Source organism: Entelurus aequoreus, linkage group LG01 (assembly GCF_033978785.1).
Source record: "Entelurus aequoreus isolate RoL-2023_Sb linkage group LG01, RoL_Eaeq_v1.1, whole genome shotgun sequence".
In the NCBI taxonomy this organism is placed as follows: domain Eukaryota; kingdom Metazoa; phylum Chordata; class Actinopteri; order Syngnathiformes; family Syngnathidae; genus Entelurus; species Entelurus aequoreus.
This window is the reverse complement of record NC_084731.1, coordinates 7,916,442-7,939,513: the sequence shown is the minus strand read 5'-3', so window position 1 is coordinate 7,939,513 and position 23,072 is coordinate 7,916,442. Positions and strand designations below refer to the sequence as shown.

General features: G+C 37.6%; 1 protein-coding gene across 4 annotated transcripts in view; it reads left to right on the top strand.

Annotated features, from left to right (window-relative positions):
- The first annotated feature begins 2,632 nt into the window (after positions 1–2,632).
- Positions 2,633–23,072, top strand: part of kiaa1328 (KIAA1328 ortholog) — a 73,995-nt gene continuing 53,555 nt past the window's right edge. For 3 of the 4 annotated variants that reach the window (XM_062043418.1, XM_062043414.1, XM_062043402.1), the window contains exons 1-5: positions 2,658–2,736; positions 6,431–6,466; positions 8,157–8,386; positions 8,476–8,576; positions 9,824–9,939. In XM_062043418.1, the coding sequence (XP_061899402.1) occupies positions 2,682–2,736; positions 6,431–6,466; positions 8,157–8,386; positions 8,476–8,576; positions 9,824–9,939 (538 nt within the window). In that variant the 5' untranslated portion in view covers positions 2,658–2,681. Of the gene's footprint in view, positions 2,737–6,430; positions 6,467–8,156; positions 8,387–8,475; positions 8,577–9,823; positions 9,940–23,072 lie in introns of all 4 variants that reach the window. The other variant, XM_062043406.1, reaches the window with a different exon arrangement.

Genomic DNA, 23,072 nt, shown 5'->3' with positions numbered 1-23,072 from the left:
CACGCATGCGCGAAGGCTACGTCACTTCCGGTGTGATATTTGACTGTTTTCTTAATGTTTTTGTATAAAACGAGTAACGTCCGCTGTAGTAAAAGAGAACAAGAATGGTTTAGATTTAAATGTAAAAATGTTATATATATATTTAAAAAAACGGGGTATTTCGCCAGATTTTAAATTACTCTTCATACTTTGCTGGGAGGAGATCAGAAATTGACAGAGAGGGTGTGAATATGTCTCCATTAACTATAGAAGAGATCAAATTTGGCATATTTATAAATGATGGTAACATAGAAATGTTTGTCAACATTATTATGCTCCAAGCAAAATTATTTCTACATAAATGTTGATTTCTGAAAGTAGTCTAATTGGCTTAATGGTTTAAAATGATCAATTAAATCTTGGAAAAAGATTAAATGTACAAAAGCCCTTAAATTGATATCTTTATTGAAACAATTTAAAGTGATTTAGTTAGCCTTTTTTGTCTTTTGTCTTTTATCATATTGTTTAGTGGGGCTGCAAATCTTTGGGTGTCCCAGGATTCGATTCAATATCACGTTTCGATTATAAATCGATTTTTTCGATTCAACGCGATTCTCGATTCAAAAACGATATTTTTCTGATTCAAAACAATTCTCTATTCATTCAATACATAGGATTTCAGCAGGATCTACCCCAGTCTGCTGACATGCAAGCAGAGTAGTAGATTTTTGTAAAAAGCTTTTATAATTGTAAAGGACAATGTTTTATCAACTGATTGCAATCATGTAAATTTGTTTTAACTATTAAATGAACCAAAAATATGACTTATTTTATCTTTGTGAAAATATTGGACACAGTGTGTTGTCAAGCTTATGAGATGCGATGCAAGTGTAAGCCACTGTGACACTATTGTTCTTTTTTTATAAATGTCTAATGATAATGTCAATGAGGGATTTTTAATCACTGCTATGTTGAAATTGTAACTAATATTGATACTGTTGTTGATAATATTCATTTTTGTTTCACTACTTTTGATTTGTTCTGTGTCGTGTTTGTGTCTCCTCTCAATTGCTCTGTTTATTGCAGTACTGAGTGTTACTGGGTCGGGTTTGGTTTTGGAATTGGATTGCATTGTTATGGTATTGCTGTGTATTGTTTTGTTGGATTGATTATTTAAAAAAATAAAATAAATAAATAAAATAAAAAAATCGATTTTTGAAAAATGAGAATCTATACTGACTCGTACAACGTGAGAAGGACGATTTGAATTCACACTGTGTTAAAATAATAATAGATAATAATACTAAACAATGTATTATCTGTTAATATTTTAATACTCTATTTGTATTTGCTGTTATTTTCTTTCCTTGACGTGTTGCGTTAAAGACAATTCTTGCTCAACCTGGTGGATGTTGAAAGTGCATTGTTTTTGGTGTAAATTCTGAATATATGTTTATGTGTAAAATTGTTCAATAAAAAAAACAACAAAAACAACAAAAAACTCTTCATACTTTGCAATGAATGACGCACGGGGTCGCCACAGACTCACATCACGTGATTTAATCTTTACTTACGGCCCAACAACAACTTTTAAATTGTCAGTATAGTGATTTATTTGATGTCAATAAGGTAGTAAAAAATATACATGTATTTGCTATTTAAGGTTACTGCAGCACATCGTTCAGGTTTCTGTACGAATCCGTACGGTTTTTAAAAAAAATTACTGAATTCATAAATAAAGTTTATTTTTTTGTTATTGTTCTTCTTCTTGTAGCTTAATGGCGTGTTGTAGCCATAACTAAAATATGTCCACAGTAGTAAAAGAGAACAGGAATGGTTTGATTAACATTTTAAAAATTTTCAACCACTTTCACTCTTCATACTTTGCAATGAATGACGCACGGGGTCGCCACAGACTCACATCACCTAAATTAATCTTTACTTACGGCCCAACAACAAGTATACTTTTAAATGATCAGTATTGTGATTTATTAGATGTCAATAAAGTGTCACTACCCAAATAATGTAATGTAAATAATTCAATGTGATTATCTTGTGTGATGACTGTATTATGATGATAGTATATATGATAGTATATATCTGTATCATGAATCAATTTAAGTGGACCCCGACTTAAACAAGTTGAAAAACTTATTCGGGTGTTACCATTTAGTGGTCAATTGTACGGAATATGTACTTCACTGTGCAACCTACTAATAAAAGTCTCAATCAATCAATCAATCAATCAGTCCCGACAAACCCGATCAGGCCACGCATGCGCGAAGAATACGTCACTTCCTTATACTTTTAAATTATCAGTACAGTGATTTATTTAATGTCAATAAGGTAGAAAAAAAATATATGTGTTTGATATTTAAGCTACTGAGCACATCATTCAGGTTTCTGTACGAATCCGTACGGTTTAAAAAAAATACTGAATTCTTAAATAACGTTTGTTTTGTTTATTGCTGTTCTTCTTCTTCTCGCTTAATGGCGTGTTGTAGCCATCACTAAAAAGTGCATACCGCCACCTACTGCATTGTTCGGGAACAGTCCAGAGCCAACGAAATTATAATATCAGCCAATAGAAAGGCGCCTTCTCGAAGATTGAGCCAATGAGATCGTCCTATTCGTCCAAGAGGCGGGACCTTCATGATCATAGCAACGTTTGGCTCCTTGTCACTTGCGGCGGGTGTTTCAACATGGCGGCGGCGGAAAGAAGAAATGGAAAATCTGCAATAATTTGGATGAATAGTGGTATGTTTACTTTTATTATTCAACGTAGTCGTACGAATGCAGATGTTTCACACGACGGCTCCTGAAATGTGTGACTTTCAGGCTGCTTCAAACTATCCATTCCTTAGTAAGTTTGAGAGGAAGTGAGCTGGCCCACTAGTCAAAGCCAGCTCGTACTATTGTAATAATTATGACACTTTTATGGCTATTTTAAGTTACGGTAGACTTGAAGTAAAGCCACATTACAGTTATGCATCAAACAACGTTGTTTACGTTATTTTGTCAGACCATATCGAGGTACAAGAGATCACTTTTAACTAGAGATGTCCGATAATGGCTTTTTGACCGATATTCCGATATTGTCCAATTCTTAATTACCGATACCGATATCAACCGATACCGATATGTACAGTCGTGGAATTAACACATTATTATGCCTAATTTTGTTGTGATTCCCCGCTGGATGCATTAAACAATGTAACAAGGTTTTCCAAAATAAATCCACTCAAGTTATGGAAAAAAACATGGCACTGCCATGTTTATTATTGAAGTCACATTTAGTGCATTATTTTTTTTAACATACCTCAAAACAATAACAGTGCAATACTTTTTCATAACATGGTCACTACTGCCTAGTTTCTCTTGTTATATTCTTATTTTACTGTTATATTTTCATTCTCATTGTTGCTTTTTATTTTTAATCTTATTGTAATATTTTTCTATTCTGTTTCCATTTATACCCCCATTATTTACTTTTTACTTTTTAAATTCGATCTCAATTCTGTACACTGCTGCTGGAATTTTAATTTTCCTGAAGGAATCTATAAAGCACTATCTATCCAAACAGCAGCTTGGAATTTGGGACATGCTCTCCCTGAGAGAGACTATGAGGAGGTTGAGGTGGGCGGGGTTGGGGTAGGTGGGGGTGGTTATATTGTAGCGTCCTGGAAGAGTTAGTACTGCAAGGGATTCTGGGTATTTGTTGTGTTGTGTTTATATTGTGTTACGGTGCGGATGTTCTCCCGAAATGTGTTTGTCATTCTTGTTTGGTGTGGGTTCACAGTGTGGCGCATATTTGTAACAGTGTTAAAGTTGTTTATACGGCCACCCAGAATGTGACCTGTATGGCTGTTGATCAAGTATGCATTGCATTAATTCGTGATGAGAACAGCCAGTAGAAATTATGTGACTGGGCCGGCACGCAAAGGAAATGCCTTTAAGGTTTATTGGCACTCTGTACTTCTCCCTACATCCGTGTACGCAGCGGCGTTTTAAAACATCATACATTTTACTTTTAGAAACCAATACCGATAATTATGATACCGATAATTTCCGATATTACATTTTAAAGCATTTATCGGCCGATATTATCGGACATCCCTACTTTTAACAAGTAACACTTAAGAATGACAATAACTTGAGCAACTGTGGTATTAAAAGTAGGAATTACTGGATTTGTAAAAAAAAAAAGTTTTTGTATATGAATTTTGTCGCTTTTCCCGCGACCCCGAAAGGGACAAGCGGTAGTAAATGGATGGATGGATGTCCCGCTTTATATTGTTCAGCTCTACTTAATGTTGGGACTGAAAATCAACTTTGGTGACAGGCGTTGTCAATCGATCTTAATTATGCTGTCATCTATAAAACAAAACTTACATGCATTTGTTGCATTTTAGTTATTTTTACATCAATGTCACAACCATAGAAATCTTATAAGTAGACGCAGCATTGGCTGCTGTGACGCGAGAAATTGGGCCGCCATATTGAAGTGGTGATGAGGAGCCGGCGAGCAGCCTAAACTGACAGTTGACAGGTAGAAAACAAAGATGCTAAACTGACAGTTGACAGGTAGAAAACAAAGATGGTGTTCAGCGTTTGCCTGCTCAAATGAGCGGACTGTTGAAAATAGGAATCGGGGGATTACTTTTCACAAGTAAGATTTAACATTAACGTACTATTGGTTGTATTTCGTGAAAATAATATTACCACAGAGTTGAGAAGGAGCAAAGATCTTCAATAGTACTGAAATCCTAGCCCGGGGGTCGGCAACCCGCGGCTCTAGAGCCGCATGCGGCTCTTTAGCGCCGCCCTAGTGGCTCTCTGGAGATTTTTCAAAAATGTATGAAGAATGGAAAAAGATGAGGGGGGGAAAAAAAAATCAATTTTTTTGTTTTAGTATGGTTTCTGTAGGAGGACAAACATGACACAAACCTCCGTAATTGTTATAAATCACACTGTTTATATTAAATATGCTTCACTGATTCAAGTATTTGGCGAGCGCCGTTTTGTCCTACTTATTTTGGCGGTCCTTGAACTCACCGTATAGTCTGTTTACATGCATAACTTTCTCCGACTTTCTAGGACGTGTTTTATGCCACTTCTTTTTCTGTCTCATTTTGTCCACCACACTTTTAACGTTGTACATGAGTGCACAAAGGTGAGTTTTGTTGATGTTATTGACTTGTGTGAAGTGCTAATCAGACATATTTGGTCACTGCATGACTGCAAGCTAATCGATGCTAACATGCTATTTAGGCTAGCTATATGTACATATTGCATTATTATGCCTAATTTGTAGCTATATTTGAGCTAATTTAGTTTCCTTTAAGTCTTCTTAATTACATTTATATCTCATGACACATGTAATATGGCTTTTAATTTTTTGCGGCTCCAGACAGATTTGTTTTTGTTTTTTTTGGTCCAATATGGCTCTTTCAACATTTTGGGTTGCCGACCCCTGTCCTAGCCGCTAGCAAACAAGAGTATGACCATAATAGAATTGCTTGTCAATGAAATTAATTACATTTAAAAATGTCATACTTGAATAACATAAAGTTGAAATAAATGATGTAGATAAAGATTGTAAGACAGAATTTGGTTTTATTCTGAATCCAGTGAAACAGATTGGTGGTTTTAGCTGATATAAAGACTTTCAGGTGTTTATATATGTTTATGTTTAAGTATTTGGCAGACACTTTTATCCAAAGCGACCTACATAAAAAATAGATATAAAACAATCACTGTAAACATGATCATTAAAGGGAAGAATGTAATACAAAATATCAATACAAAGTGTCAAGACAGAATAAACTCTCTGCTGCTGCAGCAACAGAGATACAGTCTATAAGATATATAGATATCTAATGTATTCATACATTGTTTATGTAGTATATGCATGTATATATAAGCTAATCATATTGTTTCTTCAATTTAAAAATAGCTGACCGTTTTTTCCCCCTTCTCTGGGATTATATTCCCTGTTTTGATCTCGGACGTCTGGTCACTTATAGCATATAAGAATATTCTATTACTGTTAAGCAAACTATGAATAATAAAACATGTGTCCTTTATCATAGCTACACTTTTGACAAAAAAGTGTGTGAAAATCAGTGGTATTCAGTGAGGTAAGATGAATTAAATGCGCTTACAGTTCATTGCTCCTGCCAAATGAATTGCACTGACTGGCGCGGATCACCACTCCAAGATGGCGGCCCCGCGTCTCGTCAGCGGCAGTAGGCAGTAGCAGTCGATGCTGCGTACCCTTAGAACATGTCTATGGTCACAACATGTTTACTTCTGCATTTGATGGATATCACAGTGGTGCAGCTTTCCAACAACCACCAAGGAGTAGAAAGTGGGCTGATAAGCAAATACTTTTTTTTGACAATGATAACAATATGACAAACAATATCATCCTTTTTCATTTTTTCCACAGTATCAGATGAAGATGAGCCTTCGGCATTTGTTCCCGGTGAGACGAAATGTTACCGCTTGGATCAGTAGTTCTCAAACTTTACCACTTCAGAAAAGACTTGGTTCCTCAAGTACCACCATAATACTGTAGCGTAGTAGACCTGAGTATTAATTAAAAACAAGGCAGATTTTTTTTTTTTTGGACAAGTATATTTCATATTTTTGGCCACTGTAAGATTACACACAGTTTGAACAGTAACATTATCTGGCCAGTGTTGGCTTTAGGATTTTTCCAAATCAGGTCTCGGGGACCCCATCAAGTCATAAAAATGGAGTCCCACAGTAAATTTTTGGGGTCCCACTTTTTTGTAACTGTTTTGAAAACAAATGATAAATGCATGCATTATCCTGTTGTATCTCACATTCTATATTGTTTCGGAAAAAGGTTGTTATAAACGTTACTTAATTCATTAAAAAAAAAATACAAAAGAAAACACATCTTTATGCATATGTAAATGTATTCAGTTATAAACATTCATTCACTTTCTTCTTTCCTTCATGGATCTAAATTTACCGCAAAGTCAAAGTTCTGTGGCTGACGAGGACCACTGACACATCTTATCTCTGCATATTTGAATAGAATATCCTTATGAGCATTACATATATCAAAATCAAGTACCTACTTGTTTACTTGTTGAAATACCATTTTTAGAGCTAAAATCTACCCAAATGACCACTTTGCTGCTGCCAAAAATTGATTTGAAGGGTATTTCAACAAGTAAACAGTACTGTAGGTACTTGATTTTGATATATGTAATGCTCATAAGCGTATTCTAGTAAAATATGCAGAGATAAGGTGTGTCAGTATCAAAATATTACTTGAAATACATTTTTGGCAGCAGCAAAGTGGTCGTTTGGGTAGATTTTAGCTCTAAAGGGTATTTCAACAAGTAAACAGTACTGTAGGTACTTGATTTTGATATATGTAATGCTCATAAGGGTTATTCTATTCAAATATGCGTGTGTAAATATCAAAATATTACGTTGAATCCCTTTTTGTCAGGCGATATTACATTTAATGAACATTTTACATAAATGAAAACATCCAAACACTTTATAAATATTTATTATGTGCAGGAAGAAATAACAGTTACAATTGTATGTAGCTTCCAAACACATCAACATCGGACTAACAACAGTCCTTTAAATCTCATTAATACCACAGAAAAGGCAAACTGTCATTTTCCGGACAGGATAAAGTCTTAAATAATGTCAAACACGTAGCGTTACAATAACCAGGAAGATAAAGTGTTTGTCTCACACCTAGTAATCCACTGTGGACAGACCAGGCCAAGCAATGCAGGTTTAGCGAGCGGTGCGCACTCCCGTGAAGGAAATCCATTTTTGGCAGGCAATCACATTGTGGCACAACTCCGGCCAATATAAACAAAACAAAACATAGGCGGAAAGCGATAATCGATAATAAAAACAAGCAAACAGGAGTTTTGTCCTGGAGAAGGCTTGGTCAGTAAAAAAAAAAAAAAATCAGCGTCCATTCCGGAAATGTGCATCCTTGCTGATTTCAATGCGTAAAAAGACACAAAAAGTGTGTTAACGCCAACATTGCTGGCATACAACTAAGTTGCGAATCACTGGCTTGGATCATTTCCGACAAATTCGAAAACAACATTGTTAAACTTATTGTATACTTATATTATTTCCCTCTGTTTTTTCCTCCCCAATCTCAGGTGTGGACAAAGTAGTCTCTTTTAAACCAGGCAGCACAAATATTACGAGTAAAAACAGCACCATCGTGCAAGCCAGATGCAATTCCAAAGCGAAAAATGGCGGAAAAGTGTGCAATTTAAAAGGTGATCAGTGTTGGTCCTTTGTAAACAAAAATGGATTGCCCCTGGCCACTGCTTCTGCGACCACAGACACCAGCCTTTCGTCAGGTTCCATACCCCCAACATCCCAGGTAAGGCTCAATTGAGTATCGCCCCACCAGAGTGGATGTAATATGGATCACCTGAACGTTCATCTCACTGTATCTCTCCTGTCTCTCAGGTTATATCTGGACTTGGCATAGCCCAGAGCCAGGCCTGCCTGAAAGACCTCTGTCCGGAAGACAAACGACGCATTGCAAACCTCGTGGAAGAACTCGCCAGGTAGTCTGCTCTACGGCACTAATTCATGTTATTAGGCCATTTGAAAAAGAAAAATCTCATGTTTGCTACACTTTTTTAATGAGTACCGTATTTTTTGGACTATAAGGCGCGCTTAAAATACCTCCATTTTCTGAAAAATCGACAGTGCACCTTATAACGCCTAATGTACGGAATCATTTTGGTTGTGCTTACCAACCTCAAAGCTATTTTATTTGGTACATGGTGAAATGATAAGTGTGACCAGTAGATGGCGGTCACACATAAGAGATACGTGTAGACTGCAATATGATGGCAGTAAACAACACCAAAATGTTATATGCTCCATTGAAAATATAGAACATTACACACAGCGCTCAAAAATCTATCTAAATGTTTCAGTAGGACTTTGGTAAGCTATGAAGCCACACCACTTGATGGATTGAACTGTGCTTCAACATAGGAGTATTATTATGGTGTGTGTATAAGGTAAGACATATTATCAGGCGTTTTGTTTCGCAATATTATGCAAAAGCAACTTTTCTTACCTTCTGGTACCTGCAGATCTGTATTTGGGATCTGCATAAGTCCGGAAAAATTGCGCGCGTCCGCCGTAGTGGTTAAGCTTCTTCTTTTTCTCTATCTTCTTGTTATGTGACATTCATCCTCCACTGTTGCCATTTCTAGTGTAAAGTTCTTACTTATATCTGTCAGTAAACTCGCCATGAAAGCGCTAAAACATACCGGTGTAGTGACTTTACATTATTCACCCAAGGTACTTTAGTTATTAGAGTTCCGGTCGGACGGTTTTTCACGGGACACATTTCGGGCGTTGTTGTTGCACTAGTGAGCCACGGATGAGAAGATGCTGCTCCGTTATTGATTGAAGTAAAGTGTGAATGTCATTAAAACAGTTAGCGCCATCTTTTGACACTTCTTCCACTCCCGTCCTTGCACGCTACACCGCTACAACAGAGATGACGCAGAAAAGACACTTGAAGATGATGTGTAAAACATCATCTATGCAACATTTTGAGCAAAGAACCACCATTACATGTTATGTAGACCACAAGGAAGTGTTTTACATTTAGAAAAAAATAAAAATGACCCCTTTAATGCGCCTTATAATCCGGTGTGCCTTTTGTATGAAATTAGACCTGACTAGACCCGCTCATCGGCAGTGCGCCTTATAATCCGGTGCGCCCTATGGTCCCGAAAAATACGGTAATGTGTAAACTTAGCACTAAAAGGGTCTCCTGTCCTTTTATCAGAGTAAGTGAGGAGAAGGATGAGTCGGTGCAGCGCCTTCAAGATGAACATAATACTTTTGAACACAAGATCCAACAGCTGGAGCAACAGAACCTGTTCATCGCACATGAAAGAGAAAGTATCCTTTCAAAAAAGATGTCAATACACTGCACTAACGCAGGGGTTGTGTAAGGTATGTTTAGATTCTCTGCCATTAGTTCACAGTAGGGATGTCCGATACTGGCTTTTTGCCGATATCCGATATTCCGATATTGTCCAACTCTTTAATTACCGATACCGATATCAACCGATACCGATATCAACCGATATATGCAGTCGTGGAATTAACACATTATTATGCCTAATTTGGACAACCATGTATGGTGAAGATAAGGTACTTTTTAAAAAATAAAATAAAATAAGATCACTAAATTAAAAACATTTTCTTGAATAAAAAAGAAAGTAAAACAATATAAAAACAGTTACATAGAAACTAGTAATGAAGGAAAATGAGTAAAATTAACTGTTAAAGGTTAGTACTATTAGTGGAGCAGCAGCACGCACAATCATGTGTGCTTACGGACTGTATCCCTTGCAGACTGTATTGATATATATTGATATATAATGTAGGAACCAGAATATTGATAACAGAAAGAAATGGGGGGAGGGAGGTTTTTTGGGTTGGTGCACTAATTGTAAGTGTATCTTGTGTTTTTTTATGTTGATTTAATAAAAAAAAACAAAAACAAAAAAAAAACGATACAGATAATAAAAAAAATGATACAGATAATTTACGATATTACATTTTAACGCATTTATCGGCCGATAATTATCGGACATCCCTAGTTCACAGTAATCCTCAAAATTGGAATCAAAGTCAAATTGACTTCTGAGTTGAAGATTAAAGGTGGACTTTCTTGAACAACCAACAAGTCCAGCTTCCTTTGATTCTAGTCTTGACAAAGTTATGGAAAGCACTGATACAATTAGCTTAAAGCCTATGTGTGTGGCCCACGGGCCAGATCTGGCCCCCCCCGGATGGTATTTGATTAGCATTAGAACCGGCCCGCAGGCCACAGCCGCCTGCTGCTGTTTTGCACACACCATCATACTCCATCAGTGTTGGCGCTAGGAATTTTCAAAATCATCTAGTCCATTTTTGGGGTCCACTTTTTTGTAAGCGTTTTGAAAACAAATGATAAATCAATCAATCAATATCAATCCATTCAGGGACGGCGTGGCGAAGTTGGTAGAGTGGCCGGGCCAGCAATCGGAGTGTTGCTGGTTACTGGGGTTCAATCCCCACCTTCTACCATCCTAGTCACGTCCGTTGTGTCCTTGGGCAAGACACTTCACCCTTGCTCCTGATGGGTGTTGGTAGCGCCTTGCATGGCAGCTCCCTCCATCAGTGTGTGAATGTGTGTGTGAATGGGTGAATGTGGAAATACTGTCAAAGCGCTTTGAGTACCTTAAAGGTAGAAAAGCGCTATACAAGTATAACCCATTTATTATCATATTCCTTTTTTGTCATTGTCATAATAACACTTAAGTCATGGTAAATGGGTCGTACTTGTATAGCGCTTTTCTACCTCTTTTTTTTAAGTAACTCAAAGCGCTTTGACACTATTTTCCACATTCACCCATTCACACACACACATTCACACACTGATGGCGGGAGCTGCCATGCACGGCGCTAACCGGTACCATCAGGAGCAAGGGTGAAGTGTCTTGCCCAAGGACACAACGGACGTGACTAGGATGGTAGAAGGTGGGGATTGAACCCCAGTAACCAGCAACACTCCGATTGCTGGCCCGGCCACTCTACCAACTTCGCCACGCCGTCCCTGAATGGATTGATATTGATTGATTGATTTATCATTTGTTTTCAAAACGCTTACAAAAAAGTGGACCCCAAAAATGGACTAGATGATTTTGAAAAGTGTCTTGCTCAAGGACACAACGGACATGACTAGGATGGTAGAAGGTGGGGATTGAACCAGCAACCCTCAGATTGCTGGCACGGCCACTCTCCCAACTTCGCCACGCCGTCATACATGTCAATGAGATTTTGTTTGTGCTTTGTCTAGCGCCATAGAAACTGCATTGAAGTGCAGGTTGACCACAGTTTACAGTTTAGAATTGTCAGGAAGATGGCGAATAGAGGGACGTGGGGGTGGGAACAGTCAGATGTCTGATGGGTGTTACGTTGATGTTGCAGCAATGCTATGTCAAGAGCACAATTATTGAGGTGGTGAAGAGTGAGGTAATAAGATGGTCCGGGGCAGCAAAGGGGCAGGCTGTTCATTTAGCAGTCTCACAGCCTGGGGATACAGACTGTGAGACATTCTGGTGGTCCTGGCGCGAATCGATCTATACCTCCTTCCAGAGGGTAGCAGGTTGAAGAGGCCATGTGCTGGGTGGTATCTGTCCTTCAGGATGTTATGTACTCGCTTTAGGCAGCGAGTTGTGTACATGGCACTCATCTCTGGGAGTATCGTCCTTGTAATTTTCCCAGCCGCTTAAACCACTCGCTGGAGGGCCTGTTGGTTCGCTTTAGTGCAGCTAGCATAAATGCATGCATTATCCTGTTGTATCTCAAATTATATAATGTCTTTTGGAAAAAGGTCGTCATAAACGTTGCTTCATTCACCCAAACAATTTTGTGGAATAGCCTTCATTTCTAAGAACAAGAATAGACTGTCGAGTTTCAGATGAAAGTTCTCTTTTTCTGGCCATTTTGAGCGTTTAATTGACCCCACAAATGTGATGCTCCAGAAACTCAATCTGCTCAAAGGAAGGTCAGTTTTGTAGCTTCTGTAACGAGCTAAACTGTTTTCAGATGTGTGAACATGATTGCACAAGGGTTTTCAAAAAAATCATCAATTAGCCTTCTGAGCCAATGAGCAAACACATTGTACCATTAGAACACTGGAGTGATAGTTGCTGGAAATGGGCCTCTATACACCTATGTAGATATTGCACCAAAAACCAGACATTTGCAGCTAGAATAGTCATTTACCACATTAGCAATGTATAGAGTGTATTTCTTTAAAGTTAAGACTAGTTTAAAGTTATCTTCATTGAAAAGTACAGTGCTTTTCCTTCAAAAATAAGGACATTTCAATATGACCCCAAACTTTTGAACGGTAGTGTAAATTTGTGGAGTTATAAACATTCATTCACTTTCTTCTTTCCTTCATGGCTCTAAACTTTAGCGCCGCTAGTATTTTTTAAAATATCTTTTATTGTAATATTTTCAGAATGTGTTTGTTCTATTTTTGGCCAAAGTAAGACAAAGAAAACAATCTGAATTTGTCTTTATTTTTAATTTTTAATGACATGATTTTAATAGTCCAGCCCGTGTGTGCACAGATGTTCCTCCATGCGGTCCCTGAGCTAAAATGACTTTGACACAGTGGTTCTTAACCTTGTTGGAGAACCCCACCAGTTTCATATGCGCATTCACCGAACCCTTCTTTAGTGAAAAATAAAATGTGGTTTTTTTTTAAATTCAAGAAAAAGTCATATGTTTTTTTTATTGGTGCACAAAATGAACCGTGCATGAACATCACCTTGTTCAAAGAACAAAACCAACACTGTCATGAACTAACAACAAATTACACACCGTACACACATGAATTGATTAACGTGGACCCCGACTTAAACAAGTTGAAAAACTTATTCGGGTGTTACCATTTAGTGGTCAATTGTACGGAATATGTACTGTACTGTGTAAACTGTACTGTTTCATATAATGTATTCTCTTCCTTTGCAATCTGCTAGTAAAAGTTTCAATCGATCAATCAAAAAACCTGCAAATCAGATGGAAAATTAGAGGGAACATTTTTTGGGGGTATCCAAAATACGCTGATAGGGAGAAGTTTTTATTTACACGATAAGTCTGATGTGTCTTTACCTCCGTGGTGGAGACTCCGCCAAACCCCTGAGGCCGACTCACCGAACCCCTAGGGTTCGATCGAACCCAGGTTAAGAACCACTGATCTACATCAACAATGAGTGCCATTTTTTGGGGGGGAATTTTAGTATTTTAATTTTTTTAAAATCAATTTTTAATTTTTTTGAATCGATTAAGAATCGTTCCTAATAAGAATTGCGATTCATTCTAAAATCGATTTTTGTTTTGTTTTAGCACAACCAATAAGGGGCAACCATTACCTTACTTGGTCTTATTTCCTGGTTAAACCTGTTTAATTTGAACAGTGCCTCCACATATCGATGGAGGCTCGTTTATCATTTAAGAATCACAAAATATGCTAATATTGGAAGTCCATTGACAGTCAAGGCTACCCCTGACAGTTTACCGCGCCCCCCAGGGGGCCCCGCCCCACTATTTGAGAAGCTCTGGCCTAATATGCCGCGCCCACTCCGACGCTACTTCCAGCTGTTGTCGTTCAACTCAACATTCCTTGCCTCGTAGGTTCGCCAATGTGGAGACGTTATTGATGAGGCGGGAGTTGAAGATGAAGTCTATCAAAACATAGTTTTGCCAAAGGTGTTCAACTTGAGATTGTGGTGGTGAGGATACAGTAGCGACAAGATTAGGGGTCCGTTTAGTAGGGTTTAACCTAACCTGGAACCGGAACTAGTGCTTAATATTTTTTGATCGCCACAATATACTATTATAATAGAAAATACTCAAGTACATAAAAATATAGAACTAAAACTTAATTTAACACTTAAAAATATATGCTTAAAAAATATACAGTACAGGCCAAAAGTTTGGACACACCTTCTGATTCAATGTTTTCTTTATTTTCATGACTATTTACCGTAATTTCCGGACTATAAGCCACTACTTTTCCCCCTCGTTCTGGTCCCTGCGGCTTATACAAGGGTGCGGCTTATACACGGCCTGTTCTTCTCCGACACAGACGAAGAGGATTTCAGTGGTTTTAATACGCAGGAGGAAGACGATGACACAATGATTAAAGACTGACTTTTCATATACCGGTAGGCTGGTTATTTTGATAACGTACAGGCGAGCACTTTGTATTACTTTGCACCGTTGTATTATTTGTACTCTGCATAAATGCTGTTCGCCATGTCAAAGATGTGAAAGTTTGATTGAATGATTGAAAGATTTATTGTTAATAAATGGGACGCTTTGCGTTCCCAAACAGTCATCTCTGTCCCGACAATCCCCTCCGTGGTAGCAGGAACCCCTATATACTACGGTAATTACACATCAAAACCCTGCGGCTTATAGTCTGGTGCGGCTTATATATGGCGCAATCTGTATTTTCCCCTAAATTTAGCTGGTGCGGCTTATAGTCAGGTGCGGCTTATAGTCCGGAAATTGCGGTACATTGTAGATTGTCACATCAAAACTATGAATGAACACATGTGGAGTTATGTACTTAAAAAAAAAAGGTGAAATAACTGAAAACATGTTTTATATTCCAGTTTCTTCAAAATAGCCACCCTTTGCTCTGATTACTGCTTTGCACACTCTTGGCATTCTCTCCATAAGCTTCAAGAGGTGAAATGGTTTTCACTTCACAGGTGTCATAGTTTTGATGCCTTCAGTGACAATCTACAATGCAAATAGTCATGAAAATAAAGAAAGCGCATTGAAATGAGAAGGTGTGTCCAAACTCTTGGCCTGTACTGTACATATATTTTAAATCCGTAATGTAGTAAAGCCGCAAGATTTGAAGCACAAAGTCGCGAGGGACGGCTGTATTTTCACAATTTCACAGCCAGAACTTTAACAAGCCAGAATTATGGAGATTGCAAAAGTCTGGTGCACTCTTAAAAGGAAACCAGGGGGCCCTCGCTGGTAACTTCTTTAGTAATGATGCTTCTAGCAATTCGAAAAAAACCTATTGCTATCTCTTAGATCCCCAGAGTGTGTATCATGCTGTGCTAAATTTGCACTTTAAAATTGGGTTTGTGATGCACCGCCTTTAATCTCTTCCTTTTTAAAGGGTAACTCAATTGATCTTGCACATCTGAGTCTGTTTACAGGTCGGGAGGCAGTGCGGCATATTTGAAAAAAAACAAAACAGTAACGCGGCCTTTGTAGGGATAGGATGTATACGTCTAATAAACCGCCTGTCACCCAAGGACGTTTCTCTTGGATAAAGATCGCAAGTTAAAAAATAACCCAAAAAAATTGAGGTTCATTATCCCTCGCTCATGTAAAACACCAAGTCCATTATTTGATTAGGAAGGTATTGATCACCTCCTTAATAGCGGCAAGCCGTTTGGTAGTAATTGTGGCAGTGTAAAAGCACTGCATTGGTGTTATAGTTAGTGTTGTCTTCAAGAAATGTCATTCAGATCTTGAAAGAATGATTTTGAATTTTAAGAGATTTGTCTTTTGGACATTTGTAGGCCCCCGAGGTGCAAGAGTTCCAATCAATGGCCGTAGCCTTAGCTGCACCATCACAATCTAATGCAGGGGCGTCAAACTCATATTAGCTCAGGGGCCCCATGGAAGAAAATATATTCCCACGTGGGCCGGACGGGTAAAATCATGGCATAATAACTTAAAACTACAACTACGACAACTACACATTGTTTTCCTTTTTTTACTTCGGCCCAAAATATAACAAGCACATTCCGAAAATGTACCGTATTTTTTGGAGTATAAGTCGCTCCGTAGTATAAGTCGCACCGGCCGAAAATGCATAATAAAGAAGGAAAAAAACGTATATAAGTCGCACTGGAGTATAAGTCGCATTTTTTGGGGAAATATATTTGATAAAAGCCAACACCAAGAATAGACATTTGAAAGGCAATTTAGTCAAGTCAAGTCAAGTCAAGTCAAGTCAAGTCAACTTTATTTATATAGCACATTTTCAACAACTTTTTAGATTGAACCAAAGTGCTTTACAGGTTAAAAAAGCATGGAGCAAACAAAAAACAAAAAAAATAAAAATAAAACCAAGCAAAACAAAAAACAAACAAAGAACATAAACAATGAGTGTGCTAAACAAGAAAGTGCAAATGCAATACGGTAAAAAGGGTCGAATAAAAAGTTTTAAAAATTTGCAGAGTAAAAAATAATAATAATACAAGTGCGACAAATTGAAAAATACAACTAAAGCGAAGGGGGGGGGGGGGGGCTAGAAATGGTGGCCTAGTGGGCGGACTCAGCTCGGGTCAAAGGCCAGCGAGAAGAGGTAGGTCTTAAGGAGGGTTTTGAAGACCCCCAGGCTCCGGGCTGACCTAATGTGGAGGGGGAGGCTGTTCCAGAGCTTTAAAATAAATAAAGAATAGTGAACAACAGGCTGAATAAGTGTACGTTATATGAGGCATAAATAACCAACTGAGAACGTGCCTGGTATGTTAACGTAACATATTATGGTAAGAGTCATTCAAATAACTATAACATATAGAACATGCTATACGTTTACCAAACAATCTGTCACTCCTAATCGCTAAATCCCATGAAATCTTATATGTCTAGTCTCTTACGTGAATGAGATAAATAATATTATTTGATATTTTACGATAATGTGTTAATCATTTCACACATAAGTCGCTCCTGAGTATAAGTCGCACCCCCGGCCAAACTATGAAAAAAAAATGCTACTTGTAGTCCGAAAAATACGGTAATAACTTAAAAATACAACTACGACAATTTTATTGTTTTCCTTTTTTTTTTTACTTTGGCCCAAAATATAACAAGCACATTCTGAAAATGTACATATCACAAATAATCCTCTTGACAAAACATTTCAAGTTAGTTGAAAATTGTGAGGAAAAAAATAGTGCAGTTTCAAAAACACCACGAAGAACACATTGAACTTAGACTTAACATCAGTGTTTCTACAAAGCAATTCAACTTTAAGTCACAACCCATCTAGGATTGAACAGAAAACAAACAAAAAAAGCATAAATAAAAACTATGCATCAACTACCTCATTTGTCATTTCCACATATTACCTCAACAAACTACAACAACTGGGGTAGAAACTATTCAGGAGGGTTGAGTTACTCCCTGCCTTCTCGGTCGGCATCACTGTGTATTGATGGAGAAATAAAAGCTGCGCAATGTGTGAACTATTTCAACAAACCAAAAATTCAAAACTTAAAATCCTGAGAGTATTGCAGTAAATCACACACAGTTCACTCTCTTTAAATCTGCACAGAAGACAATCATTTGCACAGAACCATATAAACGTGCAGTATCTCATGCAGCATTTTAAGTGCAGGGTTATCAATTGTTTATTTTACTGCTGTTTGTTCTCCGTTGGGTGGAGGGGGAGGAGTCGCAGCCCCGCTTTACCGTGTACCTCTAGTTTGGTGTACTTGGTATAAACCAGGGGTCACCAACGCGGTGCCCGCAGGCACCAGGTAGCCCGTAAGGACCAGATGAGTAGCCCGCTGGCCTGTTCTAAAAATAGCTCAAATAGCAGCACTTACCAGTGAGCTGTCTCTATTTTTTAAATTTTATTTATTTACTAGCAAGCTGGTCTCGCTTTGCCCGACATTTTTAATTCTAAGAGAGACAAAACTCAAATAGAATTTGAAAATCCAAGAAAGTATTTTAAAGACTTGGTCTTCACTTGTTTAAATAAATTCATTAATTTTTTTACTTTGCTTCTTATAACTTTCAAAAAGACAATTTTAGAGATAAAATACAACCTTCAAAATGATTTTAGGATTTTTAAACACGTATACCTTTTTACCTTTTAAATTCCTTCCTCTTCTTTCCTGACAATTTAAATCAATGTTTAAGTACATTTTTTAATTTTTATTGTAAAGAATAATAAATACATTTTAATTTAATTCTTCATTTTAGCTTCTGTTTTTTCGACAAAGAATATTTGTGAAATATTTCTTCAAACTTATTATGATTAAAATTCAAAAAAAATATTCTGGCAAATCTAGAAAATCTGTAGAATCAAATTTAAATCTTATTTCAAAGTCTTTTGAATTTCTTTTAAAATTTTTGTTCTGGAAAATCTAGAAGAAATAATGATTTGTCTTTGTTAGAAATATAGCTTGGTCCAATTTGTTATATATTCTAACAAAGTGCAGATTGGATTTTAACCTATTTAAAATATGTCATCAAAATTCTAAAATTAATCTTAATCAGGAAAAATTACTAATGATGTTCCATAAATTATTTTTTTTATTTTTTCAAAAAGATTCGAATTAGCTAGTTTTTCTCTTCTTTTTTTCGGTTGAATTTTGAATTTTAAAGAGTCGAAATTGAAGGTAAACTATGTTTCAAAATTTAATTGTCATTTTTTTCGTGTTTTCTCCTCTTTTAAACCGTTCAATTAAGTGTAAATATCATTAATTATTAATAATAACATAGACTTAAAGGTAAATTGAGCAAATTGGCTATTTATGGCAATTTATTTAAGTGTGTATCAAACTGGTAGCCCTTCGCATTAATCAGTACCCAAGAAGTAGCTCTTGGTTTCAAAAAGGTTGGTGACCCCTGGTATAAACTATTTGCTTGTCATTGCATTGCGCTGATGTACCAAATGAAGTGTGAGTGTGAAGGAGTCTGCAGGGGGCAGTGTTGTCTTAGGTACGGCCTTTCCCACTCTTCCTACCAGAGGCTGACAAATGGGGAGATTCATTTCAATTTTTTGACGCCTGCCACAGTTGTCTTTTGTAAATGCTTGCAGCTTATTTGCTGTCGTGCACAAAATCAATTTCACGGTTGGAGCAATGGCCCAAACTCCAACGCATCTATTAACTTTGGTATTTACTAAGAAGACTATTGTGCGTCTTTTCAGTATGCGTTTGTAACCTTTCCTTTATGCATAAGATGACAATTGTAAGATGGCACGTTGTTTATTCAGTCATTTGCGGCTAACAATGTCATAATGTTTTTGTGCACCCTGCTGTCTTCCTTGAAATTCTACTCAGGTTAAACCCCGGCAATCAGTTGAGGCTAAATTGCTGCGAAATATGAAGAGTAATTGACCCTGCTGGTAAATTGTATGATTGGAAATGGAAGTGCGTTAAATTAGGAAGGCACAGCTCAATTAAATGTGCTCTGGCTTGCAGACTTGGCATTTAAAGCAAAGTTCTAAACTCCATTAAAAGCTATTTGGAGGGAAAAATGTTAGGTTCCAAGCACCCCTGGGGGGGGGGATAACGCAGTCTTTTAAAGTGTGAGCAAGAGTCATGAACGCACTTCTTGGGGATAAGGTTCTGGCACTTCACAGAAAGGTTAAGGAGACACCAAAGGCAAACACCCTGAATAAGAGTCTTGTCAAATGTAATTCCATTACGCCGTTGCTTATCTTATCTAACCAAGGTTCAGGGTTGACGGGGTGTAAAGAAATGTCGGACCATGCTTTAGCTCTGAGCCACCGAGGATGAGAGGGAAAAGGTAACCTTGATATTTCGATGTTCAGCTGACATTTGGAGAAGAGTTGAGTTTGTTTCAGAAAGAGTAGATGTTGGTATGTGTCGATAAAATGTCCCGGCGCTTGCTTATCTCTGTTATACAAAGCACAGCAGGAGCCGCGACTAATTCCATTTATTTAGTCGAAACCTTTGGAGTGCTGGGAAGTCTTGTTTGAATGTGGCCAGGAATAATATTTCATGTGGCGCTCCATGATTACTAGAACTAATCCATTATTTGTCTTGTTGTCAGACGTACAGTTTGTAATGTGGAAATCTTCTTTTATCTTTTATCTGCTATGTTTTTTTTGTGATAAGCGTCTATCAGAAGCTGAGATAGTGAGAAACTCATAATCCATCAGTTGTGGATGAACCCGTTTTAAATATCAACCTTTACATTCGGTCTCTTCCAGAGTTTCAAGTCCTTTTTAAACTGGTTTGTTACTTGGAGGTACTTTATATGGAGTATAGCCTACAGCAGTGTTTCTTAACCATTGTTGGGCCGCGAGCGCCCCCTATAGGGCCGCCAAAAATGTGTTTCTCAGCCGTATGGTTGTAATACACTTTTTCACCACTTGTGTCAGTAGTAAAAATAGGTCTTGAGCTAAAACTCATAGGTAAATGATTTAAGCGCAAAAATTACGACTTGCACTTTAATTTTATTGACAGTTTATGTAAGAATACCTACTCTGTGACCTTGTGGTTAGAGTGTCCGCCCTGAGATGGGTAGGTTGTGAGTTCAAACCCCGGCCGAGTCATACCAAAGACTATAAAAATGGGACCCATTACCTCTCTGTTTGGCACTCAGCATCAAGGGTTGGAATTGGGGGTTAAATCACCAAAAATTATTCCCGGGCGCGGCCACCGCTGCTGCTTACTGCTCCCCTCACCTCCCAGGGGGTGATCAAGGGTGATGGGTCAAATGCAGAGAATCATTTCGCCACACCTAGTGTGTGTGTGTGACAATCATTGGTACTTTAACTTTAAGAAACATATTTTTAATTTAGTTTTAAAATTATTTTCGCACTGCGTAATTGTATGAAAAAGTATTTTTCTTCGTTTTTTATAAATCCCTTTTGCATAGAGGTGTAACGGTACACAACAATTTCAGTTCGGTACGTACCTCGGTTTAGAGGCTACGGTTTGGTTCATTTTCGGTACAGTAAGAAAACAACAAAATATAAATTTTTGGGTTATTTGTTTACCAAATTTGTAAACAATGGCTTTATCCTTTTAACATTGGGAACACTATAATAATTCTGTCCACGTTAATCAACATTTAACTGCCTCAAGTTGTTGCTCAGATTAAATAAAATGACAAAACTTTTCTTCTACATATAAAAAGTGCAACATTAAACAGTTTCAAGTCAACTCACCATGCTTAATTTATTACAGCATTTGGGAAGCATGTAGTTGATTTATTTTGTAAATGTTATATTTTTATCAACATGTGATAGCAGGGACCCTGCCATTCAAAACTAGGCTGCTGCATTACTAATGATTCATGTAACTATAGCTGAAAAAAATGGTACACTAGCAATAGGACAGACTATTCATCCCTGAACACCATGGAGTTCATGTAGGCTTTATGATGCACTTACATTATTATATCAACTATCAGAGACAGGAACTCTTCATTTAACATAATGTCCTTTTTTGCTGCTTCAACACAGAAAAAGGAATAGTGAAATTATTAATAATAATTAATATTTGAGTGGGAAAAGTTAGGCCCCGAGCTCAAAAAGGTTAAGAAACTTTGGCCTATAGTTTTAATCCATCATTGAAAAGACATTGGTACACTTGTTTTTTTCCCGACACAATTTTAAAAGGATTAGTTTTTTTTGTTGACAAAAGTTTGCACTGGTATTCGAACACCGTCTCGGTTGTCGTACAGCCAAATATTAAGTTGAACAAAATAGTCAGTTTGTCTCTGTAACAGGGGCTAGCCAGTGTGGATGCGGCATGTGTATCTTGTAAAACTTGTGCTGCCTGCCGAGTTGGCTTTTAGCTCGGTGGTGAGCACACTCGACTCGCATGAGGACGACCAGGGTTTGTGTCCCCGGGCGGTACGGGATAAAGCCAGGGGTATGAACTAACTGGGTTAAATCCGCGTATGGTTTCCGTGGTCTCAAGTGCCTAAACAAAGAATCCCACGCATCGTGTTATTACACCGCGTGAGCCCCACTGTGGTCGTAACGTGGCTTTATTGCAAAACATGCCGTCATCGCCCCTCTATGACATCATCACCGGGTGACCGGTTCTTTAGCGAACACACTTTGGCCGCAAGACTGTGCTTTTTAGGCAAAATAACCCACTATGGGACCGAAGAAAGTTGCGATTACCAGCAGTTTGATAAAGAAGGTGACAAACACTATTGAATTTAAGAAAGAAATTGTAGCAAAGTACGAAGGCGACGCCCACGCGGCACTGCCTTCCCTTCCTGCCGTGCCGCTCACCGTCGTCTTTTCCAACAAGTCTTCTATAAAGGTAAACATGATATTAAATGTTCATTCAAGGGGCTGTTTGCGACTTCCTCACAGTTACATTTGTCAAACTAAAAAATATAACCGCTAGTGTATGTCGCCATTTACCATTAGTAAGGTAGAAACATACAAAACTAAAGCGCATGCACATCCTAAAAGCTGTTAGAGCAGGGGTCACCAACCTTTTTGAAACCAAGAGCTACTTCTTGGGTACTGATTAATGCGAAGGGCTACCACTTTGATACACACTTAAATAAATAGCCAGAAATAGCCAATTTGCTCAATTTACCTTTAACTCTGTTATTATTAATAATTAATGATATTTACACTTAATTGAACGGTTTAAAAGAGGAGAAAACAGGAAAAAAATGACAATTAAATTTTGAAACATAGTTTATCTTCAATTTCGACTCTTTAAAATTCAAATTTCAACTGAAAAAAAGAAGAG